This window comes from Xenopus laevis, chromosome 8L, assembly GCF_017654675.1.
Source record: "Xenopus laevis strain J_2021 chromosome 8L, Xenopus_laevis_v10.1, whole genome shotgun sequence".
Taxonomy (NCBI): domain Eukaryota; kingdom Metazoa; phylum Chordata; class Amphibia; order Anura; family Pipidae; genus Xenopus; species Xenopus laevis.
In genome coordinates, this window is record NC_054385.1 from 103987955 (window position 1) to 104015353 (window position 27399).

At 41.4% G+C, this 27399-nt stretch overlaps 1 protein-coding gene across 3 annotated transcripts in view; it reads left to right on the forward strand.

The window, feature by feature from the left end:
* Positions 1-1095: 1095 nt before the first annotated feature.
* The window catches only part of dph6.L (diphthamine biosynthesis 6 L homeolog), a 64377-nt gene continuing 38073 nt past the window's right edge, over positions 1096-27399 (forward strand). Inside the window, exons 1-4 of one of the 3 annotated variants that reach the window (XM_018228880.2) lie at positions 1096-1272; positions 8363-8407; positions 16750-16844; positions 17078-17265. In XM_018228880.2, the coding sequence (XP_018084369.1) occupies positions 16775-16844; positions 17078-17265 (258 nt within the window). In that variant the 5' untranslated portion in view covers positions 1096-1272; positions 8363-8407; positions 16750-16774. 3 annotated transcript variants of the gene reach the window in all.

Here is a 27399-nt window from a genome sequence, read left to right on the forward strand (position 1 = left end):
AGACCCTCCTGCCATTCGGATGTCATTTGGTCTGTTGAAGCATCCCATTGGATAAATCTACATAACTGGAAGTAACAGGGACTATACACATTCTTCCTTTTTCCATTGGCATCCACTTGCTTGGTGCAGCAATACAATTTGCCATATCCTTAAAGGGGTGGTTCACCTTTAAATTAACTTTAAGCATGTTTTAGAATGACCAATTCTAATATTTTTAACTGGTCTTAATTTTTTCTTTTTTTATAGTTTTACATTATTTGCCTTCTGAGTCTTACCAGCTTTCAAATAGGGGTCACTGACCCCATCTAAAAACAAATGCTCTGTATGGTAATTTATAGTTATTGCTGCTTTTTATTACTCATCTTTCTATTCAGGCCCTCTCCCATTCATATTCCAGTCTCTTATTCAAATCAACACACGGCTGCTAGGGTAATTCGGATCCTAGCATCCGGATGATTGAAACTGCAAACTGGAGAGCTGCTGAATAAAAAGCTAAGTAACCACAAATAATAAAAAAAAATGAAAACCAATTGCAAATTGTCTCAAAATATCACGCTCTACATCATACTAAAAGTTATCTCCAAGGCCCTTTAATCAATCAAATTTGTCTGTGTGTGGGGGGGGGGTGTAGTCACCATAAGTGTTCAAATCTACAAATTATGAATAAAAACTAGTGCCTGGAAATGTAGAATGTATTAAATCTATAGAATAATGTTTCCTGTTTGTGTATGACACGATCCTTCCTAAAATCAGCTCAGTGCTGTACAGACTGTTTTTGCCCGGTTTAAATTGCGCTGCTGGGGAGACGAGAAGACCCACATTCAAACCCCACCCTCTATTTGCTCTTGGTTTCCTAATAATTGCATGTTTTCCCTTTAGGCCAACTAAAGTATTTTACTCTTTAATTGCAATTAAACTCATTTACATAGCAGATGAGGCTAATTGCTGGTATTAGTTACCAAGTGTAGGCCCACACTGGGAGGAAATATAGTGCCTACAGGTAAGAATGTGATCTCGGCTCTAATTGAGACTTGCCGGGAATGGAGTGGAAGATTTGGCTGCAAGAGAAGTGCAGGAAGGAATAGCATCTGTATCATCATAACATAATTATCCCTAGCGGAGCATATGTCATTCTTAACCCATCTGCAGCCAAGGGACAACAACTTGTTGGAGGATTAATTTAGGGATATGCTGGCGAGCAATGAAAAGTGATCATGTATGGGAAAAATAAACAATAAAAACCATTTACCATTTACATATGGTCCATATTTGGTAAGTCATTTTTGGCTAATATATTTATGCATAATGATGGAGTCACTCTTCCACAACTGGGTACCATATTCTGTCCAAACTGGTGCAAGGTGCAGAGAACAGCTTATACATGCACAAAGGGAACCATGCAGTTAAATACTTTGACCGGCTTAAAATCCATCTAGCATTCTCTGGTGCTCCTACCTTCTTCTAGATTGTAAGCTCTTTTGAGCAGGGCCCTCCTGACCTTTTGTATCGGTTACTGATAGCTATGTATGTAATTCTGTATGTTCTTTGTATAAACCTATTTATTTTACAGCGCTGTGTGATATGTTGGTGCTAAAAATACGTTATTATTAATTATTATTATTACCTTGGAATGATAAGTAAAGGATGGCCGTGCCAATGGATGTCCACATCCCATCTATTTCCTGCCCATATCAATGCCTTTACAGCAAACACAGATAGATTCGACTTATCATTCTCATTTTGAGTGCCTATAGGTGCCAATAGGGCAAATATCAGAGAGGCAAAGTGCAAATTGAAAAAAACATGGTGAGGCAGTTTTGCTGATTAAATAGTAATAATAATAATAATAATATATTTTACATAATTTTTAAGTGCTGATGAAATAATAATAATAATAATATATTTTATATAATTTTTAAGTGGCATCAACATCTGTTCTTAAATTATATAAACATGCATAGAATTCATATTATATACTATAGTTCTGTGCATTTTAAGTGTGCAAAAAGTGCCATTGACTTATTTAATGCTGATTAAGGCAAAGAGGGTTTTTTTTGTTGGGAAAACAATGATGTGCATCTGGAGTACCACTTATAATTCATAGAATTTTCTTTCCTTTTAAATGCTGATTAAGCGGAACTTTTTTTTTTTGAGTAGCTTTTTCCCTTCAGGACATCTGGTTTGTTCCTTTTTTTAACTTGTGCTTGTATAGATGCAATCAAGGCTTTGGCTCCAGGGAGCAGCATTATTGCTTCAGCATTAAAATTGCTTTATACCACACAAACATCTTATTTAGCCTTCTGACTATTCCAGCATGCACATAGTGATTCCCAATACGGAGCATATTATTGGCTGATCACTGTGCTGGGACATTGGCAGTTATTTTACTGAAATCTAGCGCTGATTAGTGTTATAATCCAGGGGAATACAACAAAGGTCTCCAGGGGCACAACAACAGGATCAATAAGCCCAGAGGGGCACAAAGGGATTCTTATGTGCAAAATAATGATGATTTTCCCCATTTTTTGGTGGGTGGCCCTACAAAGGATTTTATTGTAGGGCCCAGTAACTTAAACTGATCAGTTATCCCTTGGATGAAGAATAATGATACATATAGGCTAGAGCAGATTCCTATGATGCTAAGTGGAATATCAATAACAGAAATGTCTGCTCGAGTCTCATATATCATATTCATCATTGAAAGCACGTGAGTACAAAACTTAAATTTCAGGCCTCGGGCACACACATGGTTAAGTAACTCCATGTATTATATAAACAGGAATTCCTCACAAAAACTCTGCATCAGGAAGAAATATTGAAGGATGGATTTGAATTGAGTACTCGGAGCTGGAAAGATTCCTGCCCTGATACCTCCTGTGGGACCTGTGCCTCCTCAATCCCAGCCGCATATATTTCCGATATTTGTGCAGCCCCAGGTCCAAGGTCACTCCCTCTCAGCTCTGCCCTAAATTACTCACACTCACTTACACGCCATTTGCATATGGAACGGATGTGAGAATCCCAGTTGTTTTCATGTTGCACGTATAGTTCAGATTTCAGGAGTCAGGATTAACGTAACTAAGGGGCAGACACGTGTACTTTGGGGAGCTTTATCCTCAGGTGGTGTTTGCAGCCAGAGAAGCAGACGCGGCAATAACAGAATATGAGACGGATAAGATGACTTAGCATTCCTTCCTTGGTTTTCTGTTGTGATAGATCATTCTTTTCTGGGTTTCCTGCAACTTATAATACTTGTGGTTCATGCAAAGTAATGACTGTCAAATCCCTGTGTTATTACAGTATACAGAAAAGAATATGGATGTGGTTCTCCAGAGTAGAGATGTCGCGAACTGTTCGCCGGCGAACTTGTTCGCGCGAACATCGGGTGTTCGCGCTCGCCGGAAGTTCGCGAACGTCGCGCGACGTTCGCCATTTTGGGTTCGCCATTGTTGGCGCTTTTTTTTGCCCTCTCACCCCAGACCAGCAGGTACATGGCAGCCAATCAGGAAGCTCTCCCCTGGACCACTCCCCTTCCCTATAAAAACCGAAGCCCTGCAGCGTTTTTTCACTCTGCCTGTGTGTGCTGAAGAGATAGTGTAGGGAGAGAGCTGCTGCCTGTTAGTGATTTCAGGGACAGTTGAAAGTTTGCTGGCTAGTAATCGTTTTGATACTGCTCTGTTATTGGAGGGACAGAAGTCTGCAGGGGTTTGAGGGACATTTAAGCTTAGGTAGCTTTGCTGGCTAGTAATCTACCTTCTACTGCAGTGCTCTGTATGTAGCTGCAGTGGGCAGCTGTCCTGCTTCTGATCTCATCTGCTGACTGCTGCAATAACAGTAGTCCTTGTAAGGACTGCTTTTATTTTTTTTTTTGTTGTTTTACTACTACTACTACTACTACTATAAGAGCCCAGTGCTATTAGTCTAGCAGTGTTGGGGAGTGGGACTGGTGTGCTAATCTGCTGCTCCTAGTAGTTCAGCAGCACCAACTTTAATTTTTTTTTTAATATTCATTTTTTTTTATTTTACTTTTTTTTATTTTACTACCGCTGTAGTAGTGTATAAATTGACCTTTTAGGCATTATTTGCCCTGTAGGCATTATTTGCACACTGTTTTCTTCAACCCGCCATCTAGCTGTGTGACCTTGTTCACATTCTGTCTAAATATCCATAATATTACCGTCTCCAGAAAAACCACTTGAGTTACTTTTTTTCAAGCAGCATTCATATATTTTACGTAATCCGTATCCACCGCTGTAGTAGTGTATACGTTGACCTTGTAGGCATTATTTGCACACTGTTTTCTTCAACCCGCCATCTAGCTGTGTGACCTTGTTCACATTCTGTCTAAATATCCATAATATTACCGTCTCCAGAAAAAACACCGGAGTGACTTTTTTCAAGCAGCCATAATATATTTTACGTAATCCGTATCCACCGCTGTAGTAGTGTATACGTTGACCTTGTAGGCATTGTTTGCCCAGTTTTTTTGGCCGCAGCCACTGAAGCACAGAGGCCAGAAAAAATATGCCATATAAATGCTGAAAATAGTCATTTTTTGCCATACGTTGACTCAACGTATATGGCAAAAAATTACTATTTTCAGCATTTATATGGCATATTTTTTCTGGCAACTGTGCTTCAGTGGCTGCGACCAAAAAAACTGGGCAAACAATGCCTACAAGGTCAACGTATGGCAAAAAATTACTATTTTCAGCATTTATATGGCATATTTTTTCTGGCAACTGTGCTTCAGTGGCTGCAACCAAAAAAACTGGGCAAACAATGTCTACAAGGTCAACGTATGGCGAAAAATTACTATTTTCAGCATTTATATGGCATATTTTTTATGGCAACTGTGCTTCAGTGGCTGCGTCCAAAAAAACTGGGCAAACAATGCCTACAAGGTCAACGTATGGCAGTTGTTTAAAGAGAACAGTAGATTACTAGCCAGCAAAGCTACCTAAGCTAAAATGTCCCTCAAATCCCTGCAGACTTCTGTCCCTCCAATACAGAGCAGTATCAAGCAGATTACTAGCCAGCAAACTTACTATCATCTGTCCCTGAAATCACTAACAGCTCTCCCCCTACACTATCTCTTCCAAGCACACACAGGCAGATTTTTCAGATACATTTTTGCCCTTGATCCCCCTCTGGCATGCCACTGTCCAGGTCGTTGCACCCTTTAAACAACTTTAAAATCATTTTTCTGGCCAGAAATGTCTTTTCTAGATGTTACAGTTCGCCTTCCCATTGAAGTCTATGGGGTTCGCGAACCGTTCGCGAACCGCTCGCGTTTTTGCGCAAGTTCGCGAATATGTTCGCGAACTTTTTTTCCGACGTTCGCTACATCCCTACTCCAGAGATTAAATATCAGAACAACTGCCATCCTTCCATGCAGCTTAACATTTTAAGGACATAATACATAGATACAGTAAACAACTTATAGAACCATGAAAAGTTTTGGATCTGCAAATGATAATGAAGGCTCCGGTGGAATAAGAACGTGAGAGGCCCCCATACAGACAAGTCCCACTTGTCAGAAAACAAAATATTCTTCTGACCACGAGGCCTAGTGGGCCCCTAAAGCTTCTAAGCTGCAGGGTCACTGCAATGTAAGTAGTTCAAGCCATGAATAAAGGCATTGATCCATCATATCATGTTGTGATTGGAGCTGCTGAAATACAGTTTTGTCCTGTCTAGGGTTGCCATATTTGCTAGTAAATACAAGGTGGAGAATTGTTATGTATTATGGGACATGGGATTGAACTTAAAACACTGGAACTCAGACAGATAATATTGAGCCAGGCATCCACATGGAATAAATTAATTTCTGTTTAAAAAACAAAAAACGGAGCGGTTTAACGCTAGACTTATCCCTGTCCTTCTACTCTAGGTGACAGGTTTAATTAAACTAAAATCATTCAATCATCTTTCTCTGAAGGTCACAACACTTTTCATCTTTAGGGCCCCATACACGGACATATATAAGCCACTGACAGATTAAGTCTACAGCTCATTGGGCAATATATGGGGCCCTCCGATAGGCCCCATATATATCTGGCAGAAAGTCCTTGATCTGACTGCCCTAGTGCCCGATGATTGGATCATCCCAATATGCCCACCTCAAGGTGGATTTCCCTATGTATGTGCGATTGATCCACTGTACACCTATGTTTCACATACACTGCACTGGTGGTGCTGGTTAACCGTTGACCAGGCTTGGTCCCTTAGCAACTGTAGAATATATACAGATCTGCACACACTCAAATTATGCAGTTGGGGAGCTTACCCTATTTATTACATCACCAAAAGTATCAATGTTTCTGGGGGGTACACCCTCCCTTCATCAGGAACAGCATAAAGTGCACAGTCACCTGTATACCAATAGATCCCGCCTCCCTTACCCATAGTCCTTAATTGTACAATTATTCCTTAGTTGTGGTGCCGATTTCCAGAGCCCTAACAATGAAAAGTCCAATCTAATAGTAATGAAAGAGCCATGCTCAATAAGAAAATGTTCACATAAAAATGCAAAACCTCTGAATATAGCAATATAACGCATACTCACTGTGAAACCTTGATACTTTTGGTGATGTAATAAATGGGGTAAGCTCCCAAACTGCATAATTTGAGTGTGTGTGGATCCCTATATATTCTCCCTATGTATGGCCAGATTAAGTTACATAAATATTAAGGATTTGGCTCTGTTATCAATGTATTTGCCTACATCTGCCATTGTTTAATTGAATATAAAGTGTTCTTTAGCTTTGAGCAGGGAAAAACATTCAACAAAAAAGTCTACTCCTAATTCTATGGGGTAGATTCTCTAACGGGTGAATTTTCGCCAGTGTCAGCTTCACACAGCTCCCACCAGTTCACCAGGCGCAAATGCACTATGACTACGCCAATTCGCTAATATGCAGATTTTCATCTGGGTGCCAAACGCTGGCAACTTTTTGCTAGCATTACTTTGGCAGTGCGAGCATTTCTTACCGAGGATGCGATATCGTTTGTTTGCGCCTACTGAAAATTCGCTAGTGATCTTGTGCTTAGGTCAATTTGCGTAGGGTGGGTAATTTAAAGTTATATAAATGTTGGTGTAAATGCTTTAAGTTACTACTTTTTCTTACAAATGTCCAGAAAACCTTAATAAAGACAAGAGAGTTAATATAATGCCCTACACATGAGCCCACTGTAAAATGAATGTTCCATATTTTATGAAATGTCTGGAGAAAACCGGTTACCCAAAAAAAGTTTGTTAGGACTTTTGCAGGCAATCCCGCTTCACAAAAAGTAAAAGTCGCCAGAGTTTTTAGAACTTTAATGCACAGCACACAGGATATGATGTAATTAACAGAAGAATGAGGAAGATCTGGCTTTTTTTTAGCACTTCGCTTGGTCTGAGGTGGTGAAGTCAACTCTGGCGAAAGAGGTAACATTCAGTAAAATCCACACTTTACTGAATTTGCGGAGTAATGACCTTTCTCCACAGCAAAAAGTCATTTTGCAAAAGAGTGCGAACAAACGTTAACGACGGTATCTTTCGCTAGCAAATTGGAGCCTGCACCTGTTGGTGAATTGGCGATGTCCCTGCGGGTAGTCACTAGTGTCAGCCACTTCGTCCTTTAGTGAATCTACCCCGTCCCCTATATATCAATTAACCAATGTGGAAAGTCATGTACAGTAATTAATGTACCACTTTCTGTCACTGGCGAGATTAAGGTGGATAAATGCTGGGAAATTGAAATGTTTTTTACCGACCACTTGATTTTTTTCCCATTGGTAATAAAAAAGTGAAAAAAAGTTTTCCTTTTGATGAATCTACCCCTAAAGCTACTATTAAAAAGATATGGGACATTTTTACAATATCAAACATTTTATACTCCCCAATATAGAGGAAAAGTCTGATATATCGAAGGAAAACCTCCATGTCCTACACATGATGCTTCAACCAAATATATGAGATTATTTAATTCAAAACAAACCTAAAAGACAAATGTAGTCAGCGCACATTCATTAAACCATATCCCAATGCCACCTGTTCAACAATATATCAAATGTCTTAAGTTCAGCAAGGGCTGAAATAAATATTTATGAAGGTTGCAATAATTGTTTCATAAAGGTGCAAGATGTCCTATGGCTGTAGTTTTCATTAAAGTCCCCCCTAATGAGTATAATCTGTCTCTTCTGCTCCTCTCCCCCACCTGCCCCAAGGCAGATATACACAAGTGAGATGCACAACTCTGTTTTGGGTAGGAAGTGAAATGTACTGGATCTGCTTTTCGGCTGCTTGGAGGGTGAATGGAAATTTTAATTTAGGCTGTTTTTTTTCATGGCTAATTATGTATTTTAATTTTCACAGATAATCTGATGCTGGTCGGGGATTCACAGTAACACTGGATATAAAGTAAGTGTTGTATCCCAAAGTAAAGGCAATGGAGCCTGCAGGAAGGCTGGGGGGGGGGGGCTACATTTACTCAGCAAAATTTGTGCTTAATTTAATAATAGGGTGCAAAGTGCCAAAATTGGCTTAATTTGCCATGTTTTTTAACCCCATAACGCAGCATTTCCCCCCCAAATTCCAGCATTTTTAGAGCTTTCTGCTAGTCACTGCAACTAGGTGAAAACCTTACTAGAATACAGGTGTACATGTTACAGGTATGGGATCTGTTATCCTGGAACCCATTATCCAGAAAGCTTCAAACTACAGAGAAATAATTTCCTTTTTTCTCTGTAATAATAAAACAATACCTTGTACTTGAACCAAAGTAAGATATAATGAATCCTTATTGACAAAACCAGCCTATTGGGTTTATTTAATGTTTATGTGATTTTCTAGTAGACTTAAGGTATGATGATTTCAATTATGGAAACATCCGTTATCTGGAAAACCCCAGCGTTCTCAATAACAGGTCCCATACTTTTAGATGAAAAAGAGCGTTGCTCGAAACATGTAGTGTGTTATTAAAAGCACCCTGAATTTGCAGCATTAAGTCTGCGTTTGACCTCTTCTTACAATTACTCTGACTGAATTGATTTTTACTTACAAAGACACAGTAGTACAGGTATGGGATCCATTATTTGGAAACCTGTTATGCAGAAAGCTCTGAAGCAGTCTCCCATAGTCTCATTTTTATCCAAATAATCCAGATTTTTAAAAAGGGTTTTCTTTTTTCTCTGTAATAATAAAACAGTAGCTTCAACTTGGTCCAAACTAAGATATACAGTAAAACCCTCATTTTACATCCCCTGATTTTAAGTTTCCCCGCATTTTACATTGTCGTTTTGTTGTCCCATCTATATTTTATGCATAATACATTTCCCTGATTTTACATTTTCCTGGATTTAACATATTTTTTTTCTGGTCCCATGAATAACGTAAAATGGGAGTTCTACTGTAAATAAATCCTTATTGGAAGCAAAACCAGTCTTTTGTGTTTATTTAATGTTTATATGATTTTCTAGTAAGGCTTAGATTTGTGGCATATGTAAATTATGGATTGGAAAAGTAAAAAGTGGAAAAACATTTTTACTTTCTTCTTTTGTGTTGAAAAGTCATGTGGTTTCCCTTCCCGGACCCTAATTTGCATATCATTTACATATGCAAATTGGGATTCCGATTCTGTTTAGCACAGACCGAATCCTGTATTCGGTGCATCTCTAGTCCAAATTACCCTAGCAAGCATGCAATTATTATAATGAGAAACTGGAATATAAATCGGAGAGGGGCCTGAATAGAAATATGAGTAATAAAAAGTAGCAATAGCAATAGATTTGTAGCCTTACTGAGCATTTGTTTTTAGATGGGGTCAGTGACCCCCATATAAAAGGCAAATAATTAAAAAACTATAGAAAATAAATCATGAAGACCAATTGAAACGTTGCTTAGAATTGGCCATTCTATAACATACTAAAAGTTAACTTAAAGGTCAACCACCCCTTTAAGGTATGGAGAACCAAATTATGGAAAGATCTCTTATCTGGAAAACCCCAGGCCCGAGCGTTCTGGATAACAGGTTCTATACCTGTATAAAGTAATAGCTTCTAGTGTACACATTTGCACACATAGATAAGGCTGCGAGCTGCCATAGCGTTTATGTAGGCCCAAAAACATCTATATTTGATTCACATCATATTTAATCAATAGGAGACATACCAGTTAAACAAATGCACATTAAATAAGACAATAGTCAACATAACTATAATTTTAGCTAACAGGACACTGTTATTGAGTTTACAACATTTTTTAAAAGGTGATAATAGTTTTCTTTAAAAAAAACAAAAAAAAAACTACCCTCATTTTGAACTAATTTTGGTCATAATTCCCAAAGAAATACTTGGAGTACTGGTCCTGTATCTACAATGCCCTTTAGAATCCTGTTTCGACATCATTCTAGATGTATATACACGTGACTATAAACCCTGATCTGTGGGAAATGCCATTCCGGCTTTGATGTGCCACTTCACAGGCCAGTCTTTTATTCCTTGGCACCAAGCACCTGGGAATTGTGTACGTCACAGGAGGTGTGAGTTTGAGATTTCGTATTGTGAATCCCACCCTTTCCTTCTGTTCCCAGTCTGTTGGCCTTGTGGGAGAGGGAGGGAGTTTTCTGTAGAGAATACAGACCATTGCATGCAAGGCTCATATCCTCCTTCCTTTTGGGGGCCTTCCTGACACAGATCTGCCACTCACTTCCCAACTAATCGTAATTCTTTCATGTAATGCGACAGGAAACTGGCAGCTTACTGTAAAGCTATACATAAGATATGAATATTTTAGCTACTGCATAAACAATGGGCCCTGTGTTTATATTCACTGATATATATATATATGTTTGTGTGTGTGTGTATGTATAACACATTCCTGAATTGCTTGTAATCATGTTTATTTATTTTTTAAAATATTGCTTTATAAAAACATATTCTACAAATTATGATGCAAGGAGGCAACTTTTACATACATACTTCTACGTTGCAAACTCTATCTACTTAGATAGTAAGCTCTACAGGGCAGGGACCTCTTCCTCTTGTACAGGAATGGGATCCATTATCTGGAAGCCCCAAAATTACAGAAATTGCAGCCTTCAAATAATTTGCATTTAAAACAATTACTTTCTTTTTCCATGTAATAATAAAACAGTACCTTGTACTTGATCCAAACTAAGATATAATTAATCCTTACTGGAGGAGAAACAATCCTGTTGGGTTTATTTAATGTTTAAATTATATTTAGCAGGTACAGAGATCCAAAATACAGAAAGACCCCTTATGTCGATTATCCCAGGTCCCAAGCCTGGATAACCGTATTTATTCGTACTTATTATTGGTATGACCCCTGTCTGTTCTGTTAATGTATTGCTCTACTGTACAGTGCTGCGTACATAAGTAGCAATATACAGTATAAATAGGAATATAAATACATACATCTCTCTATAGTCCACTTACTGCTCTATTCTTTGTAAATGGTCTGTTAAGCAGTGTTAACATTGCCTTCTTATTTTAGACAATTGTGGAATATGGAGGTGTTATAGAAATATATATATATATATGATTATAATTGTTGTCCACACCAGGCAAAGGATTCGTTTACACTAAAGCTTCTCCATTCAGGCCATCCTTCACTATGTTGGAGATTGGAAACCCACATAATATTGTCTAGGTGCCAGTTTCACAAACTAGGTTCCAGAGATCTTTAACTTTTTATTCTTTCTAACAATAGCCCTCACATGTATCAAAGAAGGGATTGCCAGCCTGTCGCCTATATTGCAGTGTAGGTTAAGATTGCTAACTACATTAAAATCTGCACCTGTCTGTCTAATCAGTCCAAATAATCATTTATATTTATTTCAATCAGATTTCTAGCAAGTGTCTACCATGCACTAACCTCTGGTGTCTGCCATGTACTCATAATTCTGGGGGTTGCCAATTAGCAACAGATACAGAAACGAAATTAATATTTAATCGTATTTTAAAATGACATAACCTTGCACAGGTGCCAGCATTTCATAAGTAAAAGTTTGTCCAAAAACCTGTGTTAAGTAATTTTCAAGGTTTCAGGAACCCAAACATTCTCCCACATATTACACTGATTTGAGTTAAAAAGATGAAAATCCTAAGCTATAATGTGGGAAACAAACTCTGAATGGATGTATCTAAGTTGTGATACCAGCAATTATTTACAGTATGTGAAGTTAAGAGGATAGGCAAGGAATACATATGATCAGGAATCACCTTTAAGCCATGAAGATATCTGTGCTTCAATAGCAGTTATATATTTTGAGAGCTGGGTTTAGAATTTTACTGCCTGGCGACTAGTCTCCCCGAATCTGCTGGTGTGGCCAGACCCTTAGTAGGAGAAATGACAGCCTGCCAGAAAGTAGTTCCACCCTTAAAGGAGAAGGAAACCCTTTCTGCACAAAACCCCTCCCCCTGAGCCCCCCCCCGGGCAAATGCCCCTAAGTTTCTACTTACCCCTTGGCGCAGGTCCTCTCCTGTGGCGTTTGCAGGCGCCATCTTCTCCCATGCGGTCTTTTTCCTGGATTCCCCGGCGTTTGTCGGCGCATGCGCAGTAGGAGCATTTGCCGGTTGGAATCTACTGCGCATACGCCGAAAGTCACGATATTGCCGAAAAAAGAAATTGGAAAACATTGTGACTTTCGGCACATGCGCAGTAGAGCTGAACCGGCAAATGCTCCTACTGCGCCGGGTAATCCAGGAAAAAGACCGCACGGGAGAAGATGGTGCCTGCGAACTCCACGGGAGAGGACCTGCGCTGAGGGGAAAGTAGCAACTTAGGGGCATTTGCCCGGGGGGGGGGGTTAGGCCAGGGGGAAGGAAGGGTTTCATTCTCCTTTAAGTGCAGGCACAAAGTCAAATGACGGGGGCAGCTGGGAAACTGACAACATGTCTAACCCCATGTCAGATTTCAAAATTAAATATAAAAAAATCTGTTTGCTCTTTTGAGAAATAGATTTCAGTGCAGAATTCTGCTGGAGCAGCACTATTAACTGATGTGTTTTGGAAAAAAACATGTTTTTCCATGACAGTATCCCTTTAAAATAATAGGGGCCTAGCTATAGAGGAAGCACACCCGGCATCTGCTGGGGGGAACTAGGGGGTATAGGGGAGCTCAGTGGGGCAATGGCTATTAGGAAGTTTCATGAAATTTTGAGGGGGGGTACATACCTCCCAACATTTTGGAAGTAAAAAGAGGGACAAAAAATATTTTTGCATGTAGCGCACCAAAATTTTTTGACCACACCCATTTATGTGGCCACACCCCTAATTACCATGTTCGTTTTACCAAATTTGGCAGGTTATGAAAATTTGAAAATATTTCTCCTTATCTAAACTGTTTTTTTGTGTCTCAAAATTGTTACAAAGTATCTTATTTGCACCTGTTAGCGGTTCTGTGCTCTCTGCCAAAAGCCAATTAAGTTAGAAACTTTGTTTCTTTTTCTGGCTGTTCAGTGCAGAGAAAATAGGGACTTTCCAGTACAAATGAGGGACTGCAGGATGAGCTGTCAAAAGAGGGACTGTCCCTCCGAAAAAGGGACAGTTGGGAGGTATGGACGAGGTGTGGCCAGGTAATGTCTAGTTAGTGCACAAAAAAGTTTAAAAGAAATCACATGTGGTAGGCAATTTTGTTTTCATAATAATTACATATTAAATATTCATTATAAAATATTTATATCCATCGTTAACTACATTCTGTACAAGGCCGTCTTGTTTTATGAATAACTTTGGTCGGACATTCCTAAGCCACGTTACTTGACTACCATTATAAAGCCGCTATAGCTGCCCTGCAGATGCCAGCACAGGCAATTGAATGGCCGCCTCTCTCTTACTGGGTCCTGAAAGCACGGGCAGCTGTGCGCCTGCGCAGAGGTACACGTGCTAGTACTTCCGTGTGTAGGAATAGCTGGATGCAAAGGAGGCGTGTGTGCGATCCGGTGACAGCATGAGGGTGGTAGCGCTAATCAGGTGACCGATTTGAATGAAAGCAGTGATAGTAATTGTGGCTGATACATTAGGGAGCCAGGAAAAAGTACGCTGTGTGTTATGTACAATGACATATAGTGTACAGTGTGTGTGGTTCATCTGCAGCGCTGCAGTAACCTATAGATCCCTGTTACTATTAAGCCCACTGTAACATGTTACTGCCATTACTGCCAAATAACAAGTTTTCATTTTAATTTAGAGAGAGGCAGGGAGTTTTTCATTGATGAATAGTCTTTGAGGGAACATTCATAAAATATTTGTTTTTGCCAAAACTACCCTGAGACCCTGCTGGTACTCTTGTCAGCTGAAAACTGCCCCAACCCAGGGCTAGAACCCCACCACCATCCTTTTCTTCTTCCTGGATCCTCTCTAATGTGTGTCTGGTGTGCCCATACACAGTACAGCCAAAATTGGAAGCATCACGCTGGCTTTTCACTCTACTGTGCATAAACACCTGGTCCAGGTCTAAAAATAGAATCCAAGATATATGCAGTTTTTAGCAAACAGGAACACTGGTCTGGGGTAAGCAATTATAATCAATTGAGATGGGGGGGGGGGGTGCGTAGCGTAATATTTGTCATGCCCTGGGGATTTCACCTTTTCTTCTTTAAAAAATATGGCACATGGTACAGTAGCGTGAGTTTTGCTGCCAATGTGGTTTTTCCAGCCTGGCAGACCGTAAAACACTTGCAGTTTCCCCTCAATGCTCTGACCCTGCCAGTGCAATAATTTTTGCCGAAACTACCATGAGACCCTGCTGGTGCTCTTGTTGCTGAAAACTGCCCCAACCCAGGACGAGAAACCCACCACCATCCTCTTCTTCTTCCTGGATCCTCTCTAATGTGTGTCTGGTGTGCCCATACACAGTAGAGCCAAAATTGGAAGCATCACACTGGCTCTTCACTCTACTGTGCATAAACACCTGGTCTGGGACCAGAACATAAAAATATAATCTAATATATATGCAGTTTTTAGTAGGGATGCACCAAATTCAGGATTCGGCAGGATTCTGCCTTTTTCAGCAGGATTCGGCCGAATTCTTGTTTCCAGCTGAACCGAATCCTTATTTGCATATGCTAATTGGGGCAGGGAGGGAAATCTCGTGACTTGTTGTCACAAAAGTAAAAACCATTGAGGGGGGAAAAAAACAGACCAATAATATAGTGTAGTACTTATGAGTAAAATGTCCACGTATACTCTAAAAGTTGTGCTAAGTCCATGTCCAAATTTTTTGTTTCATGCCACCTTAATACATATGCATTCTGTGGCATACAATCACCTATAAACAAAGGGTATTGAAAAGTAGAAATTGCACCCGTGGTGTCTAGTTTTAGTACCACAAAAGGCCACAATCCGATTTCCTAGTGAGTTTAGCAGGTGATCATACTTACAAGAAGTAAGTTAAAGAAAGGCTTTCAGATTGGTAGGTGTCCTGGTTCGCTTATAATCGTCTTGTATCAAACATTTCTTCTTTAAAATTGCTTTAAAAATCTGCTGCTGCTTCCACACTCCTATTTAACCGCTGACATGTTTCGCCGTCTGGCTTCTTCCCGACTCTTTGGAAGAAGCCAGACAGTGAAAATTTAGGTGTGAACTTAGCACTTAGAAAACTTTTAGAGTATATGTGGACATTTTACCTATAAGTACTACACTATATTATTTGTCTTTTTTTTTTTCCCCTCAATGGTTTTTACCTTTGAGTTATATTGCCATCCTATCTTGAAAAGTCTCTTTTAATGGTTGAGGAGAGCCCTCTTTGACTGCTGGACTGGGGAGACACCATTCATTTTAGAGGATTAATTATCTGTATTTAAGTATTGTTGTCACAAAATAAAGAAGTAAAAAATGTTTTCCCCTTCCCGCCCCCAATTTGCATATGCAAATTAGAATTTGTTTCGGTATTCGGCCGAATCTTTCGCAAAGGATTGGGGGTTTCGGCCGAATCCAAAATAGTGGATTCGGTGCTTCCCTAGTTTTTAGCAAACCGGAGTACTGGTCTGGTGTAAGCAGTTATAATCAATTGGGGGGAGGGGTGCGTAATATTTGTCATGCCCTGGGGGATTTCACCTTTTCTTCTTTAAAAATGATGGCACGTGGTACAGTAGTGTCATTTTTGCTGCCGATGTGGTTTTTTCAGTTTGGCGGACAGTAAAACACTTGCAATTTCCCCTCAATGCTCTGACCCTGCCAGTGCAATCCTGGGTCTGGTGATTTAATCTGATGTAAGGTGTAGAACATAACCTGCTGAGTCTGTTGGCAATGGTGCAAGGCTTTTGCACTTGTGTTTGGGGAAATAGTAAGTAATCCCTATAGTCTCCCTTTTCAGTATGTAAATTGAGCAGCCCATCACTAACAGCCTCCCAGAGCTTCATTGTTCTGGTGCTACCCTAAAACTTTCCTGCTAGGGTAAAAACTGCTTCTTAGTAACAGAAAGGAGTTGTAAAAAGGAATAAATATTTTCCTTAGGCATTCATCCTTTGTGGTCATCTGTAAGAAAATTCACATAGTATTTCACTTCTTTTCACCAGAAACGCATACAGTGTTTGTAAAGGGTTGATATGCCTTTAAAACTAGTGATTTTCTTGATGCTGATGATCTTGGAGCTGTAGATGACACAAAGTTGAAATTTCATTTTAGGGTATCTTCCTCCATTCTATTTGCAGTCTTATTCCTTCATTGTTTTTTTTTTATTGTGTCAAAGGTGAGTTAATGTTCCCATTCTTCAACCATTATTGGTTTGTCTTCTAGTGGCGGGAAGGACAGCTGCTATAACATGATGCAGTGTGTTTCTGCTGGCCACCAGATTGTCGCCCTGGCAAACCTGAAACCTCCAGAGAGCACAGGTAAGCAGCATGAGCGCAATAAAATGAAAGAGCAACAGTACATATAATAGAGCAGTATCTACAGTCTTTGCAGGGATTGTGTATGACTGTGAACCTAGGCACGTTGAACTTGAATGCTGCAAAAAAAAGGCAATACTGAATAAGCAATGATAATTTATGCAGTTATAATGTGCATAATCCACAGATTTTTTTAAACCGTGTTGGTTATGCACTTTTCTGTTCTTGCTTTGCAGGTGATGAGTTAGACAGTTATATGTACCAGACTGTTGGGCATCAGGCATTAGGGCTATATGCAGAAGCCATGGGACTGCCTCTCTATCGTGCCACTCTGCAGGGCACCAGCTTGGATACAGGCAGAGCTTATGCCCCACAGGAAGGGGACGAGGTTGAGGATCTGTATCGACTACTGAAGTTGGTGAAGGTACTATTACTATACTAAGTGATAATATTTCCCAAGTCACCCATGGCAGACAATTCACCAACATGGGTTAATCCCGCCTATCAGGTCACTGGACAGGAAAGAGTTAACGATCGGTATAAATACCTTGCTCCTCCCAGCAATCCTCGTCTTTTTTCCTGTCCAGGTCACGACAGGCTGCTACAGACTGCTACAGGCTGCTACAGATGGCTAAAAGGCTGCTAAGCTTACCATACCAGAGTGGGTCTCTCTCTCTCTCTCTCTCTCCCCTCTGATGCCTCCAAGTGCACCCTATACGGGTTGTGGTGAGAAGAACCCGTTGGGCAGGGTTGTGTGCTGGAGCTGCTGTAAGAATTCCCTCCTAAAGGTAGAGAGGAGGATGAAGCAGTCCAGAGGATCAGCCGTTTCAGATGGATTCGAGGCTGGGTAAAGTGTTTTGTTCCATGGAAGAGCACACGCGCCAATACTGACGCGGACGCGCGTCGAGTACGGACGCGGAAGCGCGTGTAAGACGCGCGCCTGAGTTGACGCGAACGGAGTGACGCGTGCCGGAAGTGACGCACGCGGAAGACGCGCGCCCGGAAATGGACGCGCGCGCCCGGAAGTGACGCGCGACCGGACCGACGCGCGGGAAAACGGCGTCAGGAAGTGACGCAATAAGAAGACGCTGGCAGTGTGTGCAAGGCTGGCGTTTTGGCTGGATGTGATAGTACACTTCGCCGGAAGTTGGAGAGCGTTGGTTCACTCGGCTACAGACTGTGAGTGCCTTTCCAGTGGAATCTTGCTTTTGTAATTGAATTTATGCTTATGGAATAATGTGTTACAGGTTACTATGGATCAGCCTGGCTCTGGAAAAGGATCTCAGCCCAAAGGTCCTAGGTAAGCTGGCTGTGGATATATGGATGTAATGAGAGAGAACGATAATTAGTGGCTGATGGTTGTCTTTTCCATTTTCAGCCTACATATGTCAACTGAATTGCAGAAAGGGGAGCCTACTCTCTCAAAGAAAGCGGCTTCAGCTACGGACCCAGTAGCGTCTGCAGACCCTCAGCCTTCAGGAGCCCCACAATTGGATGCTCTGGTCTCCATCATCAAGCAAGCTGTAGTACAAGGCATGCAAGAGGCTACTGCTTCTACCTCTGGGGTACAGAGGAAAGCTAAGAGGGTCAGAGATTTGCCATATGAGTCTCTATCGGATGTGTCAGATGAAGAATTGTATTCTCCAGGGGACGCACATTCAGAACTCTCAGAGGAGGGAGAAGTGTTTTCTGAGGAAGAGATTGCATTTGATCCTACAGCGATAGAGAATCTGGTAAAGGCAGTAAGGAAGACGCTATGTCTTTCGGAAGAGCTACCTAAGTCTAGTTCAGCAGATAAATTCTTCCCATCGGTCAGGAAAAGACAGGTGTCTTTCCCGGTGCATGATTCAATTAAGGAAATCATCAGCTCTGAATGGAAGAGAACAGAGAAAAAGTTTGTTATCCAGGGGAAGTTTGCAAAAAAGTATCCGGTGGAGGAGTCTTTCTCTAAATTGTGGGACAATCCGCCTAAAGTCGACGCTGCGGTGGTAAGGTTGGCAAGAAAGACGACGCTGCCAGTGGATGATGCAGCAGCTTTCCGTGATCCAATGGAGAAACGGATCGAAACCAACCTCAAGAAGACGTTTATAGCGGCAGGAGCAACTTGTAGACCGGCAGTAGCTATGACCTCCACATCAAGAGCTATGAAGGTGTGGTTGAATAACCTGGAAGATGCTATTTCTTCTAATGTCAAAAGGTCTGGGTTACGTGAAATGTTGTCTGAATTGAAACTAGCGGTGGATTTCATGACAGATACCTCTCTAGATCTGGTACATCTAGCTTCAAGAACTATGGCACTTTCGGTGTCCTCAAGAAGGGCTTTGTGGTTGAAGCCATGGCTGGCGGATTCAGCCTCTAAGGGGAATTTATGTCAGTTGCCGTTTGAGGGAGAGATGCTCTTCGGTGAGAAACTCGATTCCATCATTAAGAAAGCTTCCGGGGGCAAGAGTGTATTTTTGCCGCAGGAGAAGAGATTCAGGCGTCAAGGGGGGAGGCCTAGTTCCCCCATTAACAGGTCCTTTCGGGGTTCAAGACAGCCTAGATATGGAAGGACTGCCGGAAGACAGACGAATTGGAAGCCCACAAGGGGGAAAGTAGGCCTCCCAATAGGAGAAGTTCTACTTTCAGCTCAAGCCATACGGAGAAGAAGCAATGAGATCAGGCCGGCTCAGACCAGCAGAGTGGGGGCACGTCTAACATCCTTTTATGCGGTCTGGGCCTCAAAATCAGAGACCAATGGGTCCTGAGGGTGATTCAGGAAGGATATCAGTTGGAGTTCCACAGGGTGCCGTCTCGCAATGTGTTCAAGATGTCTTCAGTCCCGCAGGTACCAGGTTCGGACCAAGTGTTACAGGAGTATGTAGATCAACTCCTGAACTCGGGGGCAGTGGAATGGGTTCCGAAGTCCCAACAGGGCTTAGGTTTCTATTCGAAGCTCTTTCTAGTCCGGAAGGCCTCGGGGGCATTCAGACCGGTACTGGATTTACGCCCTCTGAATCAGTTTGTCAACTGCAGGCGCTTCAAAATGGAATCACTGACGTCCATCCTACAAGCAGTTCTTCCACAATCATGGCTAATAAATCTGGACTTGAAGGACGCATATTTCCATGTACCAGTGAACAAGACACACCGGAAGTATCTTCGATTTGCTTTCAGAGGTCAACATGTCCAGTTTACCTGCCTTCCCTTTGGCCTCTCAACGTCCCCAAGAACGTTTACGAAAGTCCTGGTCACGGTCGTGGCTTTTCTAAGAGTAGAAGGTGTGCCTATATTTCATTACCTGGACGACATTCTGTTGGTGGCTTCATCAAGAGAAGAAGCTCTGAAATTCAGGGACAGAACAATCCTGGTACTCCAACAGTTCGGTTGGGTAATAAACTGGGAGAAGAGCAGCTTACTTCCGTCACAAAGGATGGTCTTCTTGGGTGCACACCTGGATACGCAGGAAGGAATAGTTTCACTTCCTCAAGAAAAGATACAGCATATATTGAGACAAATAAGACAGTTCAAAGAACAACAAAGAGTCTCAGTAAGATCATGCATGTCGGTCCTAGGTCTCATGGCATCTACGATCCAGATGGTGAAGTGGGCCAGGTGGCACATGAGGCCTCTCCAACAATTCTTCCTGAGGGAGAATGCTTCAAGACAGTTGAAACTAAATTCACGAATTGTAGTTTCAGAGGACGCCAAAGACAGTTTAAGTTGGTGGCTGGTTGTAGGAAATTTGACTCAGGGGATGGTCCTCGCAAACCCCCCGTATGTGGTGATCACGACAGACGCTTCAGAGAGAGGCTGGGGTGCAGTACTGGAAGGCCGCAGTGTTCAAGGTCATTGGAACCTGCAGGGTGTCTCCTCAAACATTCTGGAACTACGGGCCGTGAAAGAGGCATTGCTGGCCTTTTCAGAAAAGATTCTACATGCCTGGGTAAAGATTCAGTCAGACAATGTTACAACTGTGTCTTATGTGCAGAAGCAAGGTGGCACCAGAAGCGTCCGACTGCTAAAAGAACTGGCCCCAATAATGACGTGGGCAGAGGAAAATCTAGAAGGGCTGACAGCCTTACATATTCCAGGCAGTCAGAATACGGAGGCAGACTTTCTCAGTCGCAACACCTTGCAACCAGGAGAATGGAGTTTATGTCTGCTAACCTTTCAAGGCGTAGTACAGAGGTTCGGAAGGCCAGAAATCGATCTTATGGCCACGGACAAAAACCACAAGTGCAGCAGGTTCTTCTCCAGGGCACCATGTCCTCTGGCAGAAGCAGTGGATGCACTCCTCCAGGATTGGAGCAGGATATTTGGTTATGTTTTTCCGCCCTTTCCAATGATTTGGAGGGTGTTGAAAAAGGTGGATGTCGAAAAAGCCTTGGTCATAGCCATAATTCCGTATTGGCCGAGACGCCCTTGGTTTCCGCTCCTGCAGAGTTTGGCAGTGGAGCCACCTCTGAGACTGCCTCTTCAGCCGGATTTGTTATCCCAGGGCCCAGTGGTCTACGAGGGAGTGGATTCCCTGTCACTGACGGCATGGAAATTGAAAGGCAGAGGCTAGCAGAATATGGTTTCCAGGAAGATCTGGTGAATTTCTTATTGAAGGCTCGGAGGGCTTCTACCTCGGCTCAATATTACAGGGTCTGGAAGTGTTTCGCAGAATTTGCAGTACAACACAAGTTTGACCCAAAAGATCCTACTGTCCAACAGGTGATTCAGTTCCTGTTTGTGGGTTTCCAGAGAAAACTTAGCACAAGCACCCTGCGAGGTCAAGTCTCTGCATTATCTGCATTGTGTGGTCATTCCTGGGCGGAGGAGCCTCTGGTTAACCGGTTCTTCAACGCAATGAGAAGGGTGTGTCCTTTCAAGAAATCCAGAGTTCCACCTTGGGACCTTACGATTGTCTTACAAGCCTTAATGTCTTCACCTTTTGAGCCTTTGCGGAAAGCCTCGGACTGGCATGCGACGTTGAAAGTCTTGTTTCTGGTCGCTATTACCTCAGCTTGCAGGGTTGGTGAGATTTCTGCTTTGTCAGCAAAAGAGCCAGACACAGTTGTCTATCCGGACAAAGTGATTATGAGACCATCTTTTGAGTTTCTTCCAAAAGTAATCTCCCAATTTCATGCCGATTTGGAAATTACACTACCTTCTTTCTGCCCGTCTCCAAAGTCTAACAAGGAGCGAGAATGGCATACTTTGGACTTGGTGAGGGCCGTTTCGCATTATCTGACGCGAACGAAGGATTGGCGAAAATCTGACAAGTTATTCCTGATTCCGAGGGGCCCTAGAAAGGGTATGGCACCAGCTAAATCTACGATTGCCCGCTGGATTGTCTCCTGCATTGCTCTAGCTTATCGGTTGACAGGCAATGAGATTCCTAAGGACCTGAGGGCTCACTCTACAAGAGCCATGGCTACTTCCTGGGCGGCGGAAGCCAAGGCCCCGCCAGACCTCATCTGCAAGGCTGCGAGGTGGACATCTTCTTGTACCTTCATTCGTCATTACAGACTGAATGTGATGTTGTCTCAAGATGCAAAGTTTGGAAGAAAGATTTTGCAATCTGTTGTTCATGCTAAATAAAGTTTTTTGGTTGATCGATAATGGTCCCTCCCTTCTTTAAGCTTGGGGAAATCCCATGTTGGTGAATTGTCTGCCATGGGTGACTTGGGAAATATAGAAATTTTTTCATGCTCACCGTAATTTCTATTTCCAAGTCACTTCCATGGCAGCATTCACCAACTTCCCTCCCTTCTTCTGGAGCTTGTTACTAGACGAGGATTGCTGGGAGGAGCAAGGTATTTATACCGATCGTTAACTCTTTCCTGTCCAGTGACCTGATAGGCGGGATTAACCCATGTTGGTGAATGCTGCCATGGAAGTGACTTGGAAATAGAAATTACGGTGAGCATGAAAAAATTTCTATATTTTCTATGGTAACATATGGACGAAGGCAGATAAAAAGGGAAATATTTGAATCCTGAAGGTGTGAGGGACTAATGAAGCTATTTAAAAGATTAAGGAATCAGTGAAAAATGGGATATGTGAGGTATGTTCATTACATCCATACTTTGTGTGTGTATGTGTGTGCCTCTTTAAATCTCGGCTTTCTGGAAGAATATATATATATATATATATATATAAAAAAAAATCAAACCTATTTGGATCCCCAAAACTGAAGGCTAAATACATACAGACCTAAAATAAATTAAATAATTAAGGTCTTCAGGACAGAGGGGGCCGCCAAACTCAACTTCCCCTCTCAAAGCCAATGGTGGGGGCACAGAATACAATGGGTCCATCTATAAACAAGAATACATCCAAGATAGTGACCCTGTAATATTACTTTATTTATTTCTGACTAATCTAAAATTAAATTACACCTATACACATATGAGCAGGCACACGTTTGGCCAAAGGTTTCCAGACAACCCTACAAGTGCATAGTTGGACCAATAATAACAGACTTGCGTTGTAAGCAAGAAGAGGACAAGAACTGTCTCTCAGGAAAGTGGGACTTTTATGGTCTAGCAGCCTCACAGAAGCCTCACATTACCTTGGGCAATTTCAAGCATCGGCTGGAGTGGTGCCATTGGACTCTGAAAACACGTTCACTCTAGTGGTGAATCATGCTTTTCCAGCTGGCAGACAGACAAGTTAGTCTGGGTTTAATGGATGCTTGTTTGATTGAATTATGGAACAAGAAGGTATAAGGGCCTTATGCTTTTTTTCATTGACTGTGAGGGTCCATAGTTTCAGTGAAAGCGACATTGTTGAAAATGTATCCTTTTTATTTTGTGGCATCCATTTGGGGATTGCCTTTTCCTGTTTTAGCATGATAATGCTGCCATGGGAAAAGTAAGGCCTGTACAGAATTGGTTTCCAGAGACAGATGTTGAACAACCTGACTGGCTTGCGCAGAACCTACAACCCAACTGAATTTGAATATATTGCAAAGCTAGCTGCGAGCCAGGTCTGATATCCAACAACTGTGCCCAACCTCACTAATGCTCCTGTGGCTGAATGAAAACAAATGGAACGAAGAAAACAGGTACCGGCACACAGGTGCAATTCAAGTTGGGGACTATCCCCTTACGTGTTTATTAAGTCGACACAACGTTTCGGGGGCAATTCCCCCGAAACGTTGTGTCGACTTAATAAACACGTGCCGGTACCTGTTTTCTTCGTTCTTGCTGTGTTGCGGAAGTGCCGGGTGTGCACGTGAGTGTGTTTGAATGAAAACAAATACCACTGACAAATATTCTGACATGTATTCAAAAGCCTTCTCAGAAGAGCAGAAGACGTTAAAGCCACAACAGTTAAACCAAACTTGCATTAAAAATACACACACACACACACACACACACACACACACACACACACACACACACACACACACACACACACACACACACACACACACACACACACACACACACACACACACACACACACACACGTTGTGACCACAAAATTCACATAGACCAATATAAAAGGTCCTCTGCACTCAACCCATTATCAATATATTAAGGACATTGAAACATTTTGTGCCCTAAGATACTAAAAATACCTTACCCTTTAAACAAAACAGGGATTGTTTGTCCGTATATTGCAATATATTTAAGCTGGCCAATGACGTCAAAGTCATCCCCGGTATGATCAGTTCCTACACTCAACTTGCGTCTGATTCATTAAGAATTCTATTGCTTCATTATACATATTACAAAGGGACTAAGTTTTACCCGCAACTTACTTGCTGCTTTCATCCACATGTCCAGAATCCATAACCATTCAGTTTACATGGCAGGCTTACTGAAGAGAGAAAAAGGGGTAAAGAAACACAAAAAAGAAGAAAATAAAAAAGAACCAAAACTTATATGAACATTTTTATCCATTGAACTGTATGTTTTAAGCACCAATTACACATAAACCTTCGTGGATCAAGGTAATCTAGATATTGTCAGGCATAACCCGATCATTTTGGTCCTATGTCTGTATTTTATATACTTACTGAACCAGCCTGAAAATTCAGCATCTTTGGGAGCTTCTGGGGACAACTCTGTATTTACAGATCTTCTCTGCTAAAAGGCTGTGGACTCCTTTAGCTGGTCCAGAACCACAAAATATAATGTGCAACTAGCCAAGTTGTTTGTTGAGCTTTAGTTTGACATGGCACTCCTGTGCACTACAGTGTATATGCATAGGAATACTGGGATGATCATGATATAGCACATGCTGTAGAGTAAACAAAGATTTATTTGACTGGGATTGGATCCATAAATCTACATGTCACAAATGGTATGCTAAAATATTTGTATTGCCTGTGTCTATTTGCAGAGCTGTTTGCGTTTTATCTTTTCATTGATCTTCTTTTCAGGGGCTTTTTGGTTCTAAAGAGGCACAGGTTGGAAAAGAGTAGTCACTTACACATGGTCGCTTATACAGTCTCGCTGATTTTATCCTTTACTCCTTGCTCAGAGGCCAAGCGATGCATTCCATTAATTGCGATTAGTTGTCAAGGCAGTTTTCATCTCACCATTTATAACGGCAGCTTTTTTGGATTTTTTTGTTCATGTTTGCTTCAAATTGACTGGTTCTTGACAATTGTGGATAGTTGTACAAAAACTGTGTAATTATTTCCTTTTTCTTTATCTCTGAATTAATATTGTACTTGATGGTAACTAAATTTATATAAATGTATTTACTTATTTGTTTTTAGATATAAATACATATAAAATTTATTTATTAAATCTGGAATATAAGATATAGACAAAAAATTTGTATAAAAAAAAATGGAGACTGCAGAAGCTGGTGTGAATGTGGTACATGTCCGGTTATATAGGGGCCATTATAGAGTCGGTGACCTATAAAATAAGTAGGCTCTAAATACTGCAAATGGGGTGGGCAATACAGGTATGGAATCCTTTATCCAGAAAGTGCTGAATTATAGGAAGACTATCTCCAAAAGGCTCCATTCTAATTTTTAAAAATGATTGCCTTTTTCTCTCTATTATAATAAAACAGTACCTTGTACTTTATCCCAACTAAGATATAATGAATTCTTATTGGAAGTAAAACAAGCCTATTGGGTTTAATTCATGTTTCAATTATTTTTTTAACGGTATGGAGATCCAAATTACAGAAAGATCCCTTATCCGGAAAACCCCAGGAAGACGGTGTTAATAAGGAACAGTATGATGAACTATTGTTGTCTTTCTGTCCAGCATGGGGATGATAGAGTTACTAGCTGTGCCAGCCACAGACATTATGTCATGAACAGGAATGGCACAGAGGCAGCGTTCATTCATGCATAGTGTTCCCAACACTGGGACAATAGAACTCAGGCAGTAACCACAAATTAAAAGAAGTAGCAGATGAACAGGTCTTAAAAATGTAGGCACAAACCCAAGATTTTCTTGTAGCTTATGCATGGTATAATCTAATATTCCCCTGTATTAAAGTGTTAATAAAGATCCTGTACTTGTATTAATTATATCTTAGTAATGATTAAGTACAACATTCTGTTTCTTTACTATAGAGAAAAAGGACATTTTAAAAATTTAATTATTTGAATAAAATGGCGGTTATGGGAGATGGCCTTCCCGTAATTTGGATATTTCTGTATAATTGGTTTCCAGATAATGGATCTCATACCTGTAATACATAGTACTGTATATACTCGTGTATAAGCCGACCCGTGTATAAGCCGAGGTACCTAATTTACCTAAGAAAACTGGAAAAATGTATTGACTCGTGTATAAGCCTAGGGGCCCCATGTCAGATTTCAAAATGTGAATGTGACCCGGCCGCAACAATTGGGGGACACTGGGCAGGTACCTGTTAAAGGGTCCTCTGTCTACCCCTATTTCATGTTTGCTTCCCTCTGCCACTTCCCCCCCCCTGCCCTCCCCATCTGTCGCTCTCCCCACCCCGGCCCTCACGTCTGCTGCTCTTCCCTCTGTCACAGTAAAACGTGACCCGGCCCCAGCAGGACTGTCTGTGACTGACTGTGTCGCCGCCCGGAGCAGGTCCAGGAGCTCCGGGCGGCGCGTCCTTCCCTGCCGGAAGGAGGTATGACCCGCGTATAAGCCGAGTTTGAGTTTTTCAGCACATTTTGGGTGCTGAAAAACTCGGCTTATACGCGAGTATATACGGTAAGTTAGGTTGAAAGAAGACGCACTTCCATCAAGGCAAAAAAAAAAAACCAAAAAACATTTGAAGCCTCTTCAATTTGCCTCAGAGGGGGAAAAATTCCTTCCTGACTCCAAAATGGACTAGTCCCTGGATCAACTTGTACTATGAGCTATCTTCCATAACCCTGTATTCCCTCACTTGCCAAAACATAATCACTAAATACAAGGAGTATATAGTGGGCCTTTAAAGGAACAGTTTATTGTAAAAATAAGAACTGGATAGATAGGCTGTGCAAAATAAAAAATGTTTCTAATATAGTTAGTTAGGCAAAAATGAAATGTATAAAGACTGGAGTGACTGGATGTCTAACATAATAGCCAGAACACTACTTCCTGTTTTCAGCTCTCTAACTCTCAGTTAGAGACTTGAAGGGGGGCCA